Consider the following 22567-nt stretch of genomic DNA (forward strand, 5'->3'; position numbering starts at 1 on the left):
TGCTCTCCCCAGGGTGTTCAAGCAGAGCCTTGGGCGGAGAAGGCTCTGGGAGGCCTAGCAGAGGCTTATGTTCCGCTTTCCAATCCTAAGGATCCCTGTAGGCCAGGGGTGTCAAACTCAATCCCATTGCAGGCTGTATCAGAGTTAGTTTGCCCTTGGGGGCGGGGGGCAGGGGGCATGGTCTGGTCATCGCGGCTGACTGTGTGGCTGTGACTATGGCCAGGGCAACAGGGGCCGGTCCCTCATCATCTCCAGGACAGCCCCAAGGGCCAACTCTGCAGCCTATTGCTGGTTGGATATGGACGTAGGTGGCGTGTTTGACACATCTGCTGTGGGCCTTATACTTGCTTTCCAATTCTACGGTCGTCTCCTGACACATTGCAACAGTCGTAAGTATGAACCAGTTTGCCAAGCATCTGAATTTTGATTGTATGACCATGGAGATGCTGCCATGGTTGTAAGTGTGAAAAACAGTCACAAGTCACTTTTTTCAGTGCTGTTGTACCTGAAATGACAAATAGTTGTAAGTCAAGGGTTGCAACTCAGGCTATAAAAACTATAAATAAATACAGTATGTGCCAAATGCACTATACATTGATCAGGAAGCCGTATGTTCATTCTTTTAATCATGCTTATATAATGCTATTTTTTTTCCGTTACTTCTATCATATTATACATCAAAGTGTTGTTCTGGGAAGTCTTTGGCTTAACTTTATGTGATGCAATTCTTGGTACAACCATAAAAGCAGACGAAAGGGAGGGAAATGAAAAGGCACAAGTCATTCCTCAAAGCTCTTCATAGATTTGTTTCAGCCCTTTTCTGATATGCAAACTGTTCTACACTGAGTTTGCCATTTAGGCTTCTATTAATACAACAGCAGCTCTCGGGGTGTGAGACTTAGAGGGTATGTCAGAGGGACATTTCGTACCACCTACTACTTGGAGCTGCCATGGATTTAATGAAGATGTGGAGGATGAAATGCAAAACATGGAACGGAACAGTCCTAGTTATTAAACAGTCCTAGTTATTATAAACCTGTGGGGCTGATCAGCTACACACACTCGCCTTAGGTATCCCAAATTTTCCAGCTTCTGTGGGATCAAGGTGGCTCAGTGGTTAGGGTGCAGTACTGCAGGCCACTTCAGCTGACTGTTAGCTGCAGTTCGGCGGTTCAAATCTCACCGGCTCAAGGTTGACTCAGCCTTCCATCCTTCCGAGGTGGGTGAAATGAGGACCCAGACTGTGGGGGCGATATGCTGACTCTGTAAACTGCTTAGAGAGGGCTGAAAGCCCTATGAAGTGGTATATAAGTCTAACTCCTATTGCTATTGCTATTGCTATCAAAGAGATGTTTCAAAAGAGGTCAAAGCCACTTTAGAAGTCCATGACGTAATGAGACTGGAAGAGCGGTCTTCCTTTTGGAACCAATGTAAAATGAAGGAGCAAATGAAAATGTTAGCAAATCACACAAGTGTGCATTTCGGTTTGAAGCTATAGAATTAGGAATTTGCATAAATGCAAATTAAGAAGCCCTCATCTTCCATTCATGAAATCATAAACAAGGAGCTATTGGGGCCATGGAGTTTAACTTCCTGCTTTTTTCAGGAAATTGAATTCTGCCATACCAAGGAGATGGCTGTCAAGCTTCCACTTGGATGCATCTAATGAAAGGAAACCCGCCACTTTTCTGGGTCATCAGTTCCATTGACAAACTGCTGTTTCCATAAGGTTTTCCCTCCTTAATATTCCACCAGAATGGCCTTCCATTTTACTGCATGAAAACAGATTTTGTATGTATGTATGTATGTATGTATGTATGCATGCATGTGTGTGTGTGTGTATGTGTGTGTACACACCCACACCCACACAGGTATATATTTAATTCTTGAGGAAAATAGGGCTGCTTGGTGTTCTTAGCATGAATGTCTGAGGGGGAAGGAATTGCAAGGGATACTGTGAGTATCATAATGCAAACCACTTTACTTGAAGCAGACATTGGGTCACAAATATGTAAGAGTGGGATTTGCATCACATAATAAATAAATAATAAAGATTATACTACTATGATGTCCCCATGCATCATGGTTATTTTCTGTGAGAGAGGCTGGATTTCAGGTTCCTTTTCCTTCTTCCTGCCAGCTTTGTTCTGCTGCATGTGTGTGTGTGGTGATGAGGCAACCCTCACTTGAAGCTATCTTCCAGAAGAAACTGCCTTGGAATGCTCTTGAATAATATAACATACACACAATCTGTCGCATCTGTTAAGAGTGACTGTGAAAAGCATAAGCATTTTACCAGGTAGCATGAATAAAATCCCTGGACTTTTATGTACAGGAAGTGTCAACATATGACTATAATTGTGTCCAAAATTTATGTTGCTAAGTGAGAAATTTGTTAAGTGAGTCTTGCCCCATTTTACAACTTTTCTTCAGAGGTGGGTTGCTTCTCTAGTGGTGTTATGGCCTGGGTCGCAGAACTGGCAGCGACCCAGGCTGGCCACGCCCCCGAACCGGTTCTCTGGTCTCTTCTGCCATTGCCGGCATGTTGCTGCTCATGCGCAGAACAATTTACAGTCAAAGCATGCGCAAAGCAAACCAGTACCAACGGGTACAGGAACCCACCCCTGCTTTTCTTGCCATCTTTAAATAGATCACTGCAGTTTTAAATTAGTAACAAGGTTGTTAAGGGAATCTGGCTTCCCCATTGGCTTTCCTTGTCAGAAGGGTCAATTGTCAAGCATCCAAATCACGTGACCATGGGGATGCTGCAACGGTCATAAATGTGGAAAATGGTCATAAGTCATTTTTAGTGTCGTTGTAACTTCCAACAGTCACTATGTGAACTGTTGTAAGTCGAGGACTACCTACATTAGCTCTGAGAGATCCTGGAGAACTGGGATTATTAAATGATTGTCCTTCCCTTCTAAAAAAGGAAAAATAGAATCCAAGAAACCATAAACCAGTCACTCTGCCATGGAGATCTGGGAAGATTCTAGTAAATGACAGGAAAGCTCTGGGCAAATGACATCTTAATTATCAAGCTACTTGAATGTAAGCTGAGTAGCACGTCAATTAAGTTAATTCATAGTTGACTTGAAAATCAATGTTTTTTTTTCAACAAACTGGAGAGAAACGCTGAGCGGGTTCCAATTAGGCCCTCTGCTCTTCAGTGTCCCTATCAATGACTTGAATGAGGAGGTGGAGGAAGTGGTGATCACATCTGTAGATGACACACAGGTTGATGGAGTGGCAAAAACCCTGGAACCATGATGGCGAACCTTTTCGGCACCAACTGCCCAAACCAGGATGCATGGAGACTCGAAAACCAGCTGACTGGTGCGTACATGTGCACTGGCCACCTGGCGTTCTGGTTTCAGTGTGGCCATGCGTGCCAGGTATCTGGTCTTCACGCATGCCGGAGCGTCGAAAATATGAAGACTAGGTGGCCAGCATGTGCAGCAACCAGGTGTTCTTTGGGGTTCTGAGGCTCTGGCATGCATGAAGATCACCTGGCCGGCACGCATGAAACCAGAAGAGCAACTGGCGATGGCACGCATGCCCACAGAGAGGGCTTTGTGCGCCACCTCTGGTACATGTGCCATAGTTTCACCCTCAGGGCCCTGGCACATGGAAATAAAATTCTGCATGTTTTGGATAAATTATACTTGTTGAAGTAACAACATGAAATTCAATTAAAAAACAAATGCAAAGTTTTTTTTCATCTTGGGAAAAACATCAAAAATACATGTAAGTAAAGGACAAAAGATGCCAATCTTTTTAGGATACATATAAAAAATATTTTAGTTTTTAGATTGGAAACAGAATATTAGTCAGAAATACAGTGTGACTGCAAAAAGCATCAATCCCACAATATAATTTCTAGAACACGGAAAGTGTCATTTCACTTTATTCTGCACTGTTCTGATCTCACGCCGAGTGTTCTTTCCAGTTCTAAACATAATTCTTTAAAGATAATTCAGGAAGAGGATTCAGAGAAGGGCAGCAAGAATGTTCAGGATAGCAGCATGTTAGCATTATATTGAGAAGAAATATCGAAGGAGTTGTATATTCTTGTCCTTGGGGAGCAGTGGTGGGTTTCAATTTTTTTTAGAATCTCTTCTATAGGTGTGGCCTGCTTTGTGGGAGTGGCTTGCCAGCCATGTGACTGGGTGGGCGTGGCCAACTTGTAAAATGTGGTGAAACTCACTTAACAACCTTCTTGCTTAGCAACTAAAATGTTGGCTCAGAAACACTGGCATTTGAAGCACGCAAGTCTTAAAGCTGTCAAGTTGCACCCCTAACCCTTTAGAAAAAAAACCCCAGGGGTGTTCAAACTTGACAGCTTTAAGACTTGTGGACTTCAGCTCCCAAAATTCCTCCTCCAGTCATGTTGACTCAGGAACTCTGGCATTGAAGTGTGCAAGTCTTAAAGCTGTCAAGTTACAAGTCCCTTGCACCCCTAACCCTTTAGAAAAAAAAAAACCCAGGGATCTTCAAACTTGACAACTTTAAGACTTGTGGACTTCAACTCCCAGAATTCCTCCTCTCGCTCTTCATCTTGATGATGTGCAGATGGGTGGGGGGAGAGAGCTGGAACCAGTTCTAAACGGCACTGTAGATTTGTGGAACCTCTTCTATAGAAGAGGTTAGAACTGGCAGGAGCCCACCCCTGTTGGGGAGGCGACTAAAGGGGGCATGTATGTTTGAGTATGTGCTAAGATTATTTCCAGAATAAATTAGTCTTCTTAATTTTTTTTTTTTATCAGAAGAGCACTGAGACCTATTTGTCCTCTCTCATTCCAGAATGTGAAAAATTAAATGAGGGTTTTAAGTTACAGAAAGGCAGATTCCCTCTGAATGTTTTTTAAAAAAATCTACTACATAAGAGCAATTTGATGAAGCCCAGTTACCAGGAAAGGTGGCAAACTGCTTGGATATGTTCAAATGATAGCGAGAACACCATCTGTCCAGAATGTTCTGATTTGGACTTCTGTATCAAAGAGTTGTTGGCCAAGGTGGCCTCGGTTGCCTCTTCCAACTTTAGGAATTTTGGGGATGGAGTTACAAAACTGGGACAAGTGGAGGGGGGGACTTATATCACAAGTTTTTGTAATCAGGCATTGGGTGTTATGATCTACATTTTGTTTGCTTTCATTTTTGTTTTATTTAATGGGTCATCCTTCTCCAACTACTTCTGCCTACCTATGTGATGAGAGAGGTTGGGCAAGATCAGGTTCCTTTCAATTAAACAGCATCATCTTAAACAGATTCAGGAAGATACTGTCTATAATAGCACCAGACCCCTGAGATTTGGATGTCCCAACCCTTCTGGTTTTTTGAAGGACATTGATGGCTAGGTTGTTCCACTGATCATTGGTCCAGAACGGTGGAAGATACCATCTTGTGAATCTTGAGTTAAATTGTTATTATATGATCCCCATATCAAAACAACTTACCTTATGCATGGACAGAATCTGAAAACAAAATTTAACGCAGCACAGTCCTTAAGCAAAATGGTTCGGTTGAGATCTGCATATGTGGGACTGATTGGGGTAGATTGTAGGGGTGACACCGCAATATAATTTTATCATATTTTATCTATGAGTTAAATTATTGTATTTTATTCCAATTTCATTTTAAATTATATTTTATTCCAATTCCATTTTAAATTTCTTTTATCAAATTTTAGTAATAATTTGTTTCTGGAACTCTGCACTTTGATATGGCCCAAGGGCTAATCAATAAATGTAATGTAATGTTATATATTCTTTTAAATGGGTATGCGCTGCCTAGAATAGTAAATGATTGAATTAATTAATGAAGAAAATAAACTAGTTAAAGCAAGTGGTGGGAGGAGAATTTTTTATGAAATCAGATTCGGTAGAAAGTTTAAATGATGATGAAAGTTCTGGACATAGAACATTAAATAGAAGGTCCTATTGCTACTCTCAGCCTCACTGTTGAAGAGAATAAGGACAGAAAGAACTTCCTGTCCTTTTCTAAAATCCAATACTTGTTACAGGCATCTTTTATCAGAGGAAAAGAAACCAACAATTTGCTTTCTTTAGCCTAAGTATTCGGTTGCAGGATGCTGGGGGAAAGAGAGTGCACTAAGAGACAAAATGGGGAGGATTCGAAAGATCATTTTGGAGGTAATGAAAGCAAATCACAGAGAGAAGAAAAGACATGCATTTAAATGTTGTCAATGTACATTTGCTTGATTATTGTCACAAGCTGTACAAAAGCCATTTTGCTGGTACGTTCTGACCTTGACTAAAATACTCCTATCATTATTGATATTATTGTATCAAACTTTGAAAATGTACAGGGGGAAATTTTTTACTGTAAAACCAACATTAAACTCTGTAAATATCACAGAGTTGCCACAATGCAGTTGAAGTTATCAGTATAGATTTTTTACATTTACCATATGAAGAAGAAAAATAACAGCTCCCAAAAGAAACCAGCATGGCTGCATAAAGAACTCTCTGACAAATTGAAAGACAAAAAAGATAAGTATAAAAAGTGGAAAGGGGGGGGGGGGGACATAACTAAGGCAGAATATCCGCAAATAGCCCGAACCTGTAAAGATAAAGTGAGGAAAGCTAAGGCTCACAAGGAAGAAAGGCTTGCCACAAAAGTAAAAAAAATAACAAAAAAAAAGCTTCTTCCAACATGTTAAAAACAAGAAAATAGTTAAGGAAACAATTGGTCCATTGCTGGGAGAAAGTGGCAAGAAGGTGACAAGCAACAGGGAGAAAGCAGAACTATTTAACTCATGTTTTGCATCTGTCTTTACACAAAGGGATAAAACAGTCCAACCTATCAAAAACAGCACCACAAAAATCAGATTAGGAACACAAATTGAAATAGGGAAGAAAATGATAAGTGAGAACCTGTCTACCCTAGACGAGTTCAAATCACCAGAACCGGATAGATTACACCCCAGGGCTCTGAAGGAACTGGCAGATGAGATCTCAGAACCACTGAACTATATCTTTCAGAGATCCTGGAGCACCGGGGAACTACCAGAGGACTGGAAAAGAGCTGATGTGGTTCCCATCTTCAAAAAAGGGAAAAACAACAGATCCAGGAAACTATAGACCTATCAGCCTGACCTCAATGCCAGGAAAGATTCTGGAAAAGATAATCAAGCAACGAATTAGCGAGCACACACATGCACATGCATCCCCACTTGCGTGAGCAATGGACAAGCACATAAGAAGAGCTGAGGTGGCGCAGTGGTTAGGGTGCAGTACTGCAGGCTACTTCAGCTGACTGTTATCTGCAGTTCAGCGGTTCTAATCTCACTGGCTCAAGGTTGACTCAGCCTTCCATCCTTCCGAGGTGGGTGAAATGAGGACCCAGACTGTGGGGGCAATATGCTGACTCTGTAAACCACTTAGAGAGGGCTGAAAGCCCTATGAAGCGGTATATAAGTCTAACTGCTATTGCTACATAAGCATGTGCTCCACTTGTGCGAGTGGCAGGCATGTATGCCCACTACTCATGGAAATGGAGCTGCGTGCACTTGCCCGCCGTTCACATGGAACCATCCCCTCTTCACTCCCACACCAGGCTACAAAGCTGGAAAGGTTGGGGAACTCTGGTCTAGTTATAATTCAGTTGAGAAAGGAATAGAATATACGTGCGTTCTAAGTTGTTATTTGATACATATCTTTTTAGTATCATTTTAATATCTCTTTTTAAAAAAGATTTTTATTAACAAACATGTAAAATACACACACAAAAATTAGACCTACACCACATTTATACAATACAATATGAACAGGAACTTCCTTTTCTTTATAATAGCAATCATCAATCGCTCACCTTATATTATTTTCCCTTCTATTGTATTTCATTTGGATTTCACCATTCTTAACCCTCTTATTTTACTCATAACTATTATTTTTTGAGTTTTGTTATATTCCTTCATTGATTCTTGTTTCTTTCCTCCATCCACCTATACCATTTATCCCATATCTGGTAGAATTCTGATTCTTCTTTTCCCTGGATTTCTTTAGTTTATCATTTCGGCACAGTCCATAACCTTTCTTATTATTTCATCTTCACTTGGGATTAATTTGTTTTTCCATTTCTGGGCAAAGGCAATCCTTGCTGCTGTAATTATATGTAGTATTGAATACTGGATTTCTTTTTTGTATTTCACAGACATTATTCCTAATAAAAAAAACTTCAGGTTTCCATTTTAATATCTCTTTAATATCGCATTTCCCTATGACACTTCCTAGGACCACTAGGAGTCAAGCAGTATATGCATTTAATGCATTATTATAGTTTGTTGAATAGTCAACCAAATGTTTAGACAGGATTTGGCAATTTTGTCCACCTTGTCCATCTATTGGGTCCTTCCAAAGGTCCTGGGATATCACAAGATGTAAACTGCTCTAAGTAAAGCTGCCTTTTGCAATTGACTGATGGCAATGTTGTCAATGCCGATGATGTTCATGTGGTGCCACTGGACTAGATCTGATCAATAGAAGAACCATTTATGTCATGGTGACATTCTTCCACGATGCAGAATTGACAGATTGTAGGATGAAATAATGGAATTGTAGCAAGAATTAATCATTTACTACAGGGGTGTCAAACTGGCGGCCCGTGGACTGGATGCGTCATAGCTCTGTGAATGGGGAAACCATTGTGAAACATCACGTGACAGCGACACGAGTTGGCGAGTTTGGCACCCGTGATATACTTTGTAGTTATTTCATGCTTGAATCTGATGGAATTTAATTATTTTATATTTTTTAAGCTGCTTTGAGAGGTCTGGGTGAAAAATAGCTAAGAAATGATTTCAAGAAAACGTCAGATCTGTCCTGATTCTACTTTCTCGTGCTGCTTCTCTCTTCCCCAAGCCCTCCCATTTCCTAGCATCTCCATGTTAGAGAATGTGTTTGCTTTTGTGTTTAGCCTATTTCTTTCTTTATGAGCCAAGGTGGCGCAGTGGTTAGAGTGCTGTACTGCAGCCACTTCAGCTGACTGTTATCTGCAGTTCGGCGGTTCAAATCTCACTGGCTCAGGGTTGACTGAGCCTTCCATCCTTCCGAGGTGGGTAAGATGAGGACCCAGACTGTGGGGGTGATATGCTGACTCTGTAAACCGCTTAGAGAGGGCTGAAAGCCCTATGAAGCGGTATATAAGTCTAACTGCTATTTTCTTTTTCTGGGAAAATAGAGAATCCTTTAAAAACAAATGTCTGCATTGAAATTGTGGCTATTCCTATGTAAGATTATCAATGTTGCCAACTAAAGAAGATGAGCATATTTAGGTGTAATAAGCAGTTTTGGCCACTTCAATTCAAAGCCTCTATTGTCATTTGTACATCATGTATACAACGAAATTGGTTTAGCCTCTACTGGTGCAGTCCATACAAGAATACAAGACAACATGAATAATATAAAGAATAATCCATCTGCAAGTAGTTGGGGGGGAAAACTAGTCACATGTTTCCATATGTAGGTCATATTCTGTGCAATATGTATATTACTCTGGTGTATGATCTTATACCATGGTATATACATATTACACATTACACTGGCACCAGTGAGATTCATCATATTAATCTGTTTGTGGTGCTATATTGTGTTTATGAGTCTGACAGCCCAAGTGTTGAAACTGTTTTTAAACCTGTTTGTCCGGCTAGCTGTACTTCAATGTCTTCTGCTCGAAAGTGAAAAGAGACACTGGCGGGACCAATTGTACTTGGTGTGATTGTGTTGCCATTCATAGAAGGAGTCCTGAGTTTCCTTTGTCTGTGCAAATATGAAGAATGTAGGAGCCCCAGTTCTTAGAAACAAACTGCAATCTGAAAAAAGTGGGCAGTTTCTAGCTTTGTAAAAAGATGGCCAATCTTTTGAGCCACCAGACTAGAGGAAGAGATTCTTTACCTGTGAAATCTTGCATGGGAGCCACTAGATGTCACTGTTGGTCTTGAAGTGGAAACATGCTCTCCTCAAATTCCTCTCATTTTTTTTAAAGGTTCCTCATTCATGATGTTGGGTTGTTAGTTCTGTTGCTTTCTTGATACAGAATTGTGAGCAGAAGAGTTTTGGACTGGCTAAAGTTCATCCAGTACTACTATGCAATCAGAAAAACTTAACAGTCTCTAAAGTCTGCAAAGGCTTTAGGTGATATTTGCCATTGCTGGTAAGCATACAATAATACAATAATAATACAATATCAGAGTTGGAAGGGACCTTGGAGTTCTTCTAGTCCAACCTGCCTAGGCAGAAAACCCTATACCGTTTCAGACAGATGGCTATCCAACATCTTCTTAAAGACTTGCACTGTTGGGGCATTCACAACTTTTGGAGGCAAGCTTGTTCTACCCTCAGGTGCCTTGGAGAATAGTTTGATGCCCTCTTCTTTGTGGCAACTCCTGAGATATTGGAACACTGTTATCATGTCTCCCCTAGTCCTTCTTGCTCTTAAACTAGGCATACCCAGTTCTTGCAATCATTTTTCATATGTTTTAGTCTCCAGTCCCCTAATCATCTTTGTTGCTCTTCTCTGCATTCTTTCCAGAGTCTCCACATCTTACTACATCGTGGCGACCAGAACTGAATGCAGTATTCCAAGTGTGGCCTTACCAGGGCATTATAAAATGGTATTAACACTTCACGTGATCTTGATTCTATCCTTCTATTTATGTGGCCTAGAACTGTGTTGGCTTTTTTGGCAGCTGCTGCACACTGCTGGCTCATATTTAAATGGTTGTTCACTAGGACTCCAAGATCCCTCTCACAGTTACTACTATTGAGCAAGGTACCACTTATACTGTACCTGTGCATTTCATTTTTCTTACCTAAATGTAGAGCCTTACTCTTTTCACCATTGAATTTCATTTTATTAGATAGTGCCTAATGTTCAGGTTTGTCAAGATCCTTCTGTATCTTGAGCCTATCTTCTGGAGTATTGGCTATTCCTGCCAGCTTGGTGCCATCTGCAAATTTGATGAGTTCCCCATTTATTCCCTCATCCAAATCATTGATGATTATTTATCGTTTTTTTAATATGTGTGCTTTCAAGTTAGTCTTGCTCCTGATAACTGCCTGGATAAGTTCCTGCAGTTTTCCTGACAAGATTTTGGAAGTGTTTTGCCCATGTCTTCTTTCTAGGTCTGAGAGGGAGGGGCTGGCTCAAAGACACCCAGATGGCTTCATGCATAAGGCAGGACTAGAACTCACAGTCTCCTGGTTTCTAATCTGGTGTCTTAACCACTCTACCAAACCAGCTTTCCTTAAAATAGTATTATGGATTTTGTATCCTATATATGAGGACTGAACTGAAATCATGAATTTCTTTTTAAACATTACATATATTTTCAACCCATAAGTTTCACCTATTCACCTTCCCAATAACTTCCTCAGAACAGTCCCTTCTCTTAACAAAACAAAACCAATCATGAGGGGAAAATGTGTTTTACAATTATATAGTAATTGCTATTCTCAGAAAGATATTTTGTTGGCAAATGACCCTATATCTATTGCTATCTCATTGTATATTTCTTGACAATGGAAAGCTTCATTTCTGATACAATCTGCAATTTTTTCTACTTTTACCTTAAACAAAAATCCTTATACTTCAAACTTATCATGAAATGTTGAGGTCAGTTCAACCCTTTGGAGCCATTTTTGTTTGTTTGTTTAATTCAGACAGAGGAAGAGCAAATGTGCAGGGGTGGTTCTATGCAATTGGTGCAAAATTAATTGAAGCACACTGAAGTATTACCTCCTATGTTTTCAACTAGATTGGACTCCAAAGCAATTTACAACAGCAAAGCAAAGCATATATCAAAGAGTCCCGGCTCAGACAAGTGAAAGACAAAAAGCTAATGAGCTGATATAGCAAATTAGTTAAAATTGATCAGTAAAGACTGATTTCTTTCATTGAACTAACCACAAAGTAATAGAATAGTAGTATCAGGGTTCTGATCAATGCCCGAATAAAATCAGGAGCCTCAAGCCATTGTGCAAGAAAAATCCAGTTGTTTATTAGGAGCACCATGTTGGCACAACCTAAGTGAAGCCACCTCTGACTTCACCCAGTTCGCGCCTTGCCTCCCATCCTGTTTCCCCCTCCCCCCAAGGTGTGTCACCAGTCACATTCCCCAACGAAACAATTTCACAGGTCATAGAAGTCACTCCGTCCAGCTGTTGCGGGTCTCCATGGAGATGGCCTTGACTTCAGCCAGCTGGGATGTGTTTTGTTTTGACTGAGTTGTGAATTCCTCAGTGCAAATGCGAGGTGCGATTTCCCATCCCCCTACCTATGGCAACTTGGGAGCACATCAGGAAAGCTTTGTGAGTTGACACATAGGGAATATTCACCTGAGCCAATATTGATCTGAAGATATGGCTTTTCATGTGAATTCAGCCATAGCTGAATAGGAGTTGCACACATTTGGCAATGTAACCTTTTAGTCATGTCCTTTATTTGTTTGGATTTGTCCTTCTCTCACAAACCCAAGAATCAGGGTTGAATACAGCATCTCAAAAATAACAGGTAATAATAGATAACATTGTCCCCAGAGTAGGATATGAAGATATAAGAGACTGAAACATTAATAAAGTCAGTTTTGAGCCTGGATAGAAGAACTATCTGGAACAGTGTTTCTCAACCTTGGCGACTTTAAGTCCTGTGGACTTCAACTCCCAGAATCCCCCCCCCAGCAGAGCTGGCTGGGGGATTCTGGGAGTTGAAGTCCACAGGACTTAAAGTCGCCAAGGTTGAGAAATACTGATTTGGAATCTCTCAACTTTAGGGGGTGGTGTGCATTTCCTTCAACAGCCAATATTTCCTATTCATTCTGCTAAGTGGAATTCTGGAGTCTTGACAGCAATATCATTGAGCTTAACATTTACCCAACTATGCCCTCTTGGGAAAAGGGGTATAAATAAGCTCCTGGCCAGTTGGCATCCTGGTAGCTCACGGCATCTGGCTTGTCTGTATTTCAGTCAATTTATGTTTATTGCTTTTCTTAATATGCACACATGCATATACAAACACATACACTATGGCAAGGTGAAGAAAAAGGAAATAATCCTAAGACACTTGCAATTTATGTTTTGATGTTGCATCCTCTTCTTGGACTTGGGTTATAAGAATTGCTATGCCAGTGCCAGAGTTTGCAGTCATGGTGGCCCCTCATTTAATAAGTAGCCTGAAAAGCCATTAAGAAACAACTTTGGCAAGCTATATTTCTATTCTTGAGTCCCCGTATATTGAAAAAGGTTGACTATCAACATTCAGAAACTTGCTGATTCTATTTTCAGTTCACAGACATTGTATTGAAGCTGAGCTTTCCAAAGTCTAAAAATGTTATAGAAAATCATATAGGAAATCACACACTGTTTAATTGAAAATGAAACTTTGACATGTTAAAGAAAACAAAAAAATACCTTTATGGTAAAGAAGAAAAGAATACCATATAGGAACTCTTGCTAATACACACAGGCAAATAGGAAGGAATTGAAACATGGGAAGCAAATTCAGTGTAACTCTTGCTCAATGCCTGTGGCAGCCTAGTGATATGATTTTCTAAGCTTGCTTATTATTAAAACACTCTATCAATGTGGAAAGAAGTCCAAATCATTTCTCCTCCTTCATAGGCACATACATAGGATTTATGTCACAGGGTAAACAATGTTATCTAAGGATATAATAAGAAAGTCCAATTCAGCAAAATGTTGCATGGCTTCATGTATTTCATTCTAATGGATCAGATATACTGAATCATACTACATATATGTACCTGGAAGCATGTTCAACTGCATATCTCAGTCAAAATCTACATGGCTGAAAACTTTTGCCTAGTTTTTTTTTTTTTTTTTTTTTAACAAATATATTTCTGATCCTATTCCTGAAGGGGAAGGTTACTGTTCACTCAGGCATTGGAGTAGGGTGAATAAAAGCCCATGTCTGGTATATTGGGTACATTTGGCATATGTTTTGGTGTCAATCATCTGGATTTTAAACTTCATTAATTTTATTATATTTTTCTTTACTTCATTCTGTTTTATCTTCTTTTCCTCATGCTGTGAGCTGTCCAGTGTTGTATGGTGCTGAAATTGAATTAAATCAAATAAAATATAGACAGGACTTACAGACAAGTATCTTAGTTTGACAATCCCTTCCTTCCTCCCTTCTTTCTTTCTTTCTTTCTTTCTTTCTTTCTTTCTTTCTCTCTCTCTCTCTCTCTCTCTCTCTCTCTCTCTCTCTCTCTCTCTCTCTCTCTCTCTCTCTTTCTTTCTTTCTTTCTTTCTTTCTTTCTTTGCTAATCTCACTGTCAGGAATTGGAATTTAACAAAGAAACATTCTCAGAAAGTGCAAATTACCCAACTCTATATCAAGTGATTCTGAATTAAAACTTGTCAGTAGATTTTACCCTCAGTTTTGTGCAGTTTTTGCTGCTTGGAAAGCAGGACAACAGCTATAGGATACTGCTATTTAAATCATATCTCTACATAATCCCCATTATATGAGTATTGTTGCCTAGATAGTATGGCTGAGAATATGTTCTCAAATACAAAGACAGGATACTGTTCCACTGTTAAGTGATGAGATTCCTGGCACATACTGGGATTTTTTCCCCATTTGAGTAGGACACCAATTTTCCCTCATGGATGACTGGCTCAGAGCGATTGGAGGTGTGCAGAGGATGCTGCTTTCCAGCAAACAACAAAATAAAGATTATTGAGATAATTCAGTTTATGAGTATTGAAGAGATAGTATTGAAGAGTGTCTAGATTTTGTTTCACTGAGAAAAAGCTACCCAGTATAGAGGGAAATTGATGTTATTGGCTTCCTAAACTATAACTGCCTTCTCACTTTTAGGTACTGGAAGTCAAGGCAAATGTAAGGAGTTCTGAAATAAAATGAGCCAGAAAATTGATGTGACAGAACATGCGGGCTACTTGACTTGCATATATAGCTTTTGTCAATATGATCTATAGGATGTTTTTTTCTAATAGTTCTTAATGGTGTTTTTCTTGATCAGAACTGAATGGCAAGGCTTTAAAGGTTTATTTATATATAAGATAAAGGAAGAAGAGGGTTTTTGGTTAAAATATATTGTAGATGTTATTATTTTTGTACACATTATTTTGGTAAAAGAGATTTGAGAGAAGACAGAAAGAAAATGGTAAGCAATTAATTTGTGAGATTCTACTGGAAGGAATTAAGGATAAAGATTTCTTTTAATATGTTGCTATTTCTGGTAGCTCTTAATGAAGGAGTTTTAAACTCCCTTTGAATAATTTTAAAGATTTGTTTATCCATAAGAGATAAGATATTGGAAGAAATGTTTTGTTGTATTTTTAGATAAAATGATACGTTGCTATGTTAAAAGAAATGAAAGAAATATGAAAATGCTTTATTTGATTCAGGTTAAACATGTCTGTTGTTATTTGTGGTAACTTAATTGGTGTTTGCTTATTAAGATTGAAAGACTAGGCTTTATAATTTGTTGAAGATAAGAGATAGGGAAAGAAGAGATCTTTGGTTGAAGTGTTAGAGAAGGTGATAAATTGTTGAAATGGTTTTTACTTGTCTTGATGAAGGGGGAAGCCACTTCTTTATATATCTTTTTTCTCTTTTTTCTTATATGTTTTTTTCTTTCCTTTCCCCCGTTTTGTCCTACACTTTTCAATTTTTCTCTTTTCATATTTTTAGGTAGTTTTCCCCTTTGCATTTTTGAATTTTAATAAAAGTTACTATTAAAATTATAGATGATGGATATCAAATTAAGCATGGTGGCAATGCAGCATCTTTTTCCCCCAAGCCCTTTCAAATGACATGTTTACCTTCAGAAACATTTTGAAAGATCTATATATTAGGTATTTATAATCATATATGTACTATCTTGTATGCACAGCATTAACTCAGATACTGGAAATTGGGCCATCTATGCCTGAAACTCTTTGAATTTTGTTTTAATTTCAAACAAATTAGAGCCAAGGTGGCGCAGTGGTTAGGGTGCAGTACTGCAGGCCACTTCAGCTGACTGTTAGCTGCAGTTCGGCGGTTCAAATCTCACCGGCTCAAGGGTGACTCAGCCTTCCATCTTTCTGAGGTGGGTGAAATGAGGACCCAGACAGTGGGGGCGATATGCTGACTCTGTAAACTGCTTAGAGAGGGCTGAAAGCCCTATGAAGCGGTATATAAGTCTAACTGCTATTGCTATTGCTATAAATTGCTCTTTGCCTTTGTGCTCAGATTCAGAGTAACCTGGGTGGAGTGCTAGGTTGAAATCTCAATCTCTATGGGATCAGTCCAAAGCCAATCACTTGGTATTCCATCTCATTTTCTCTATCTTGTATCATATGCAGAATGGGGATTGCAGTGACCTGATTTCAATTGTAAAAGAGAAAGTAAAATCAGTAGGATCAAGTCAGAATCAATTAGGCAATGATCCATTCATATCCAGAAAAAAAATTAGGTGGGCAAAACAATAATATCACAATGTTGTTGATTTCTGCCATGACATCCCCAAATGTGGAGTGCTTTAATACAATGTGTCATTTCTAATTCATAGAATTGGAGATAGTGACTCAATGGCAAATTCTGTTGTGTGGTTATGGGGTTTAACTGTAAAACTCATAGTTTTAGCTTATAATTAAGTTTAGAATTGGCTTTATTCATAAGTTTAGAATTGGACTATCTTCCCGATGAATGTAGTAGGAGTTACCTCCATATGAATATCTCCAGGATAGTGAATATGCAGTGATAAGGTGTGTTCATATTTAAATTCAATTATGCCCAGTGGAATTTGACTGTGCATTATTTGCTATTAAGCAGGCCACTCCTCTATACACAAAAGCTAATTTGAGAAAGGAGTGTTGAGAGCTGAAGGATTTTGCAAATGTAACTAGGAAAATACTATGAGATTTACTGCCTGGTAAGTATCTTTAGCTATGCACTGCACATCCATGGAGCCTATGCAATATGCATATCCATATCCATGGAGCCTATGCAATAGGCTCCATGGATACAATTGAACTGATTAATTTTGAATACAGGGTTTACCGGAGCAAGAAAGCTTAGTATAACCTACTCCAGAAGATATGCCAGTGGATGAACCAGGAACGCCTCTAGAACAGTGGAACAGGGCAGGGCAAAGAGGAATTTTCAATGGGGTAAAGCTTGACAAGCTGGCATTGGGGCGACATTGACACACATACGGGAAAGGTGATTCTGGCAACGCACCAGCAAGCAGATCTAAGCCATTATCTACCACCCTTGGTTTAAAAGAAAAAGGAATCCCTTGCAGAGAGGCTGAGGGAGGGAGGTCCGCAGACAGGGAAATGGAAAACTCTTGTCTGGCGCTGTAGAAATGAATGGTCGGGAAGCTCACTGATATTTGGCGCAGGAGTTTGAAGGAGAGACTGGATGAGATTTCCTGCTGCGTTTCATGGAGGAGGAGGAAGAGGAGACTGGCAGGGAGGGAGGCCTGCAGTCAGCGGTACCTTACTCCGAGGTGGGGTAAGGATGGCACCCTTTCCTCGAGGAACCGCAGTCCGAGCTTGCCAGTCTCGTTCGCTCGCTCCTCTGTTCCTTTCGTTTGAGTCTGGCGTCTCCTCCCGCCTCTCCCCACTCCGAGGCGGGCTCGGCCAGTGGCCGGGGGCATTGTGACGTCACAGAGGACGGGTCTTTATAAGGCCGGGCGCGAGAAGCTCCCGCTTTCTCGGCTCAGCAGTCTGGGCTGAGTTGGCGTGTCCGCCGGGAAGCAGAAGCCTTCCGGATGGGCAGATGAGCTGGGAAGGGGGCTGCGTCGCGGGCTTCGCCGGAGGGCGAGGGGCATGAGGCAGGGGGCGACATGACCGTGCCGCTGCTGAAGATCGGCGCCGTGCTCAGCACCATGGCCATGGTCACCAACTGGATGTCCCAGACGCTGCCTTCTCTCGTGGGGCTGAATGGCACCATCTCCCAGGCCGGCACCTCCGAGAGAAGCGTGAGTTCTCCTTCTCTTCCCACCCCCCCTGGAGAAAAGGGGATCCGGGCTGCCCCCGGCTGTCCCTTCCAGGCAATGGACCTCGCTTAGTGGCTCTGGAGGGCAGGTCGCCTGACTTTTGGGGGGGAAGGGGCCCCTGCCTTTCCTGCCCTTCGTTTCTAACTCTCAACTCTGCGCCAAAGGAGCGCTGCAAGCGAGCGATCCAGAAGTTGCCTTCTTTCCCAACCTCGTCCGACGGGGCTTCCCGGCTTTGCTCCCTTTGCCATTCCGACGAGACGGGTTTATCCACCTGAGTCTGGCACTTGTTTTCTAAGTTGCGTCGCGATGAGTTTTGTTTGGGGCTGCTGGGGGAACGAGAGGGGCGGCTCGGTTCCGATCCTATCTCCAACGCTTATCCTACCTAGGAGGGAAAGGCGCTTACTTTTTTCTGCTTCTGCATAGATGTGTGCGGGTGTAAAAAAAAATGTTGGAAAGAACTTCCTTTTCAGAAGGTTTTCGGTGGGAGAGCGTGGTAGGAAACAAGAGGTTAAACGAAGCCCCTTACTATGCCTTCCTCGCGGCCAGACTTCACACCAACCGGGAGGGGAATGATAGTTGCCTGCCCACAGCGGCGTCGTCGAGATTTGGGAGTTTTAAGTTGAACTTGGAAAAATTGCAGAGCGGGGTAACGTTAGTCTTCGGCATTTGGAATGGGGATTGTGACAGATTGGGACTGAGGTGTGCTTCCTCAATTTGGAAGCATTGTAATCTTCAACGGGAGACTAAGGGCTTCGATCCTTTCTGCTCTCTAGGCGACGCTAAATTGCTTGAAATTATCCAAAATACTTCTGAATGGATGTGTGTGAATGTGTGGTCCCCCTGCTGTCTTTCTCTCTTAATTCACAACAGAACTGCTTCTGTGTGAACTATCTCCTCTGCCCAGATGTCTTCAACCCAATCTTCTCGACTTCTTTGAGGGTTGTTTTGATCATCTCCCTCTTTCCATCTCTTCTAAAGGCTGAAGGAGTTTGGGAAGGGAGGACGATATGTCTTCCGTTTTGCTACTGTCCTCTTTTTACCAATGTTTCCTCTGAAACTTTGCTAAACAATCCCTCCTATTATTCTGCTATGCAACCCTTCTGGAATGAAAAGAGGGATTGTTGCCCCCACCCCACCCCAACCATTCTCCTGACTGTGGCTAGTCCTAGCTGCAGTGGATCACTTCCCTGGGCTCCTCCACCTAGGCTCTTCCAGGGAAGCACCTTGCCTTGCTCAAATGCCGGTTTCTTTGGGGTCTCCACACCATTCTCCTCTTCTGAAAACCTCCATGCCAGTCCTTTCCCGATCACTGTGATTTCTTCGGGACCATTGAGGGGTTCATTTGGATTAATTGCTTTATTCTTTCTTTTCAGCTGGGAGACAGAATTAACAATTCTCTCCTTTCCATCGGTTCCCCCCCCCCCCCTTTCATGCTTGTCTGAGTAATTTTTTTTTCCCACCGGTGGAAAACTTTCTCCAATTCTTAAAGGAGAAATGCTCATCTCTGTAAGTCTGGGTGTGTAATAGGGAAGAAAGGTTCTGACATGTAGACTGGTTGTCAGCTCTGCAGAGCATCCTGGAATTGTTGAATGAGTGTGTTTGTGCCTGAGATGTTTTTATTTTTCCATGGATGTTGTGTACAAGTCCAACGAAATCTATTCTTCTACTGTGGGGGATTCATTTGATGTTTTAAACAATAGCTACATCCTTTAAACAGTGTCTCTGGGTATGTTCATAGAATAAGAATAAGCTTCAGATAGTAGTAAGCAAGTCAATAACTGTTTAGAGTAGGAAACGCCTATAAAGGTTTTTGATAAACAGATCGGGTCTGATCATCCCCCAATTTTGCTTCTGTCTCCATATACCAGTACCTGTCTGTTTGTACCTTAAACCCACATGTATATGAAGCAGTTAGAAAAACCCCAGCCAATAAACTCTTGAAAAGAAATCCCCACATCCTTGGTGAGGTTGTATCTGAGCTGCTGATTTTGAAAATGCTGGATAGATTGATCGACTGTGATGCATAGTTACCATAAGGGTATTTCCTCAGCACTAAACAGAAAGGAAGCAATAGGATTGGAATACGGTTTCCACGTAGGAGTTGGAGAGGATCTTTGGAGATAGAATGGAGATGAAGTCTCATATGCCGATTATAGGCATCTCACTGTGAAGCTTAAGGGCACATTGATTTATATACCCATGTGTTGGAATTACTCTAGTGACTGTAGGTTGATAGTACGGCAAGTGATGCAAATTTGTATGGGATAAAATGGCTTGCTAGTTCCTTACTCTCTGTCAATTCCACAAGTAAAATGTGTGTACATTTTTCATATCCGGTTAATTATAGGGAGAAACAAGCTAAGAAAGATGATGGGATGTCAAATGCTCTGCTCATTTCTATGACATCGATGTCTAGGATTTGATAGGACCAATGCTTGTTAGGGCTGGGAAAAGAAGCTTCCTGATCATAAGTAGCAAATACTATAAGCAAAATCAGGCGGGTCTGGTAGATATACAAAGCTATCTGTGTCCCAGAAGGGGCAAATCCTAAAATGAAAATAGTCTTTTCATTGCCTGGAGAGAAAAGTGGAGGTTAGCAGTGGTGACTGAAAATACGCTTGGAACAAATGAATGAATGGATTTCTGCCAAGAAGCTTCTAGATCAGTGTTTCTCAACCTTGGCAACTTGAAGATGCCCGGACTTCAACTCTCAGAATTCCCCAGCCAGCATTCGCTGGCTGGGGAATTCTGGGAGTTGAAGTCCGGGCATCTTCAAGTTGCCAAGGTTGAGAAACACTGTTCTAGATTATCCTGGAGCCCTGCCGGATGCCACCTAGCCATTCCAAGGAATCCAGCTTTGTCAGCTGCAGCAAATCTGTCCACTTGAACGCTCATCTCTTATTGCTTTCTTCAGTCTATTCACCTGATGTTAGATCAAGCTAAGTGTGTCTATTTCACAGTGGGAAAGGCTGAGATCCCAGTGGAAAAGAAAATGAACATCACAGCTTTCAATTTGAAGTGCTAATTGCTTTTGATTTGGCACACCCTGGTCTGTTCCTATCTCAGTCAAGTGCCTTAGGACATTTTTTTACACATGAGATTTATGTTTTCCTTTGCATTTCCTACTTCCTGTAATCTGGATGTAAAGCCAACATGTTCTAGAAAGTGTATGCTTAATTAGGAAAAAAAAGGTTTCTATCTTCATTTTAGGTGTACTGAGAATATTCACGCACATGCACATATTTTTTTTAAAAAAACAAGAATGTATGTTTAATGTTACATATGGTAATCTTCATTGTGTCCTTGAGTGGCCTCTTAATAGCACTCTCGGTGGACAAAATTAGAACTGGATGAAGGGTATGCCGTGTAAGAAATCACCATAGTTCTACCTTCCCGGTTGGATTTTTTTTAAATCCTGTAGAGGGTTTCCAAATAGCTCCACTGCAAAAGCCAGAAGAATCCTACGATGCGTCCAGTTTTCACACAATACTGTGGCTTATTTTTCCACTTGCAATAAATCCTTATACCTTCATATGGGTTAGGAAGAGCTCTTACCTAGACCATTTCCCAACTCTTAGAGGAGACAAAGCATTCAGGTGTGTGTGTGTCTGTATATGTGTTATATTTGTGCTGATAAATAAATAATGGGAGACTAGTATAGATCTATTTCAAGCTATTTAGCTCTCATCAGCTAGCCATACCCTTACTGGGATTCGAACCTGGGCTGATTGCATATCAGGCAGAGATGTTAACCACTAAGCCACAGGCTGTCCTCTGTTATCAGCTTGAGCCAGGGAGAAAGGTATATATTTAAAGTCACAACCCCTGGTATGCCCCAATTATGGGAGGAAGCTAACTGCTTCCATTATCTGTCAATCGGCTCGTCACAAGAGTCCATCATGACAGAAACTCAATATTTTTACTGTTGCCTTTGTTATATTTGTGTTATATTTGTGCTGATAAATAAATAAAGGGAGACTAGTATAGATCTATTTCAAGCTATTTAGCTCTCATCAGCTAGCCATACCCTTACTGGGATTAGAACTTGTGCTGTATTGCATCTTAGGCAGATGTGTTAACCATTAAGCCACAGAGTTCTCCTTATCAGCTGAGCCAGGGAGAAAGGTATATATTTAAAGTCACAACCCCTGGTATGCCCAAATATGGGAGGAAGTTCACTGCTTCCATTCCATATATATATACTTCCTTGCAGTTTAGGGCTTCATGCAATCTGCTAAGAACCAAATTCTACAACTTCTCTGTTTTCTTGAATTGGTGAGGATTTGGGGGGGGGGGAAAGATCAATAAATCAGGGCACAAAGCAAGATGATGTCAGCTATTCCAGATAGATTTAAAATTAGATGATACATTTCACCTACGGTTCTTGATTTTGTGCCCATTGCTGGATATACAGTATGTTTTCATTAATTGGCAGCCTTGTACTCTTCTCCCACTGGGGCTGTGGGGATGCAAATGTTTTGACATTTATCTGATGCAAGACACCACACTGTTGAATGGGTCCTGTGCTGGGTCCACCCCAGGCATTGGGAAGATATGGTGAAATACCATTTG

At 40.9% G+C, this 22567-nt stretch overlaps 1 protein-coding gene across 3 annotated transcripts in view; it reads left to right on the forward strand.

The window, feature by feature from the left end:
* OLFM2 (olfactomedin 2) overlaps positions 1-22567 on the forward strand; it is a 256989-nt gene that overhangs the window by 48129 nt on the left and 186293 nt on the right. For 2 of the 3 annotated variants that reach the window (XM_087710660.1, XM_014075710.2), the window contains exon 1: positions 17723-17977. The exons of the other annotated variant lie outside the window; for it this stretch is intronic. In XM_087710660.1, the coding sequence (XP_087566786.1) occupies positions 17843-17977 (135 nt within the window). In that variant the 5' untranslated portion in view covers positions 17723-17842. Of the gene's footprint in view, positions 1-17722; positions 17978-22567 lie in introns of those variants that run through there. 3 annotated transcript variants of the gene reach the window in all.

This window comes from Thamnophis sirtalis, unplaced genomic scaffold (genome assembly GCF_051295495.1).
Source record: "Thamnophis sirtalis isolate CommonGarterSnake01/CBP01778 unplaced genomic scaffold, rThaSir2_p1.2 scaffold_3, whole genome shotgun sequence".
Taxonomy (NCBI): Eukaryota; Metazoa; Chordata; class Lepidosauria; order Squamata; family Natricidae; genus Thamnophis; species Thamnophis sirtalis.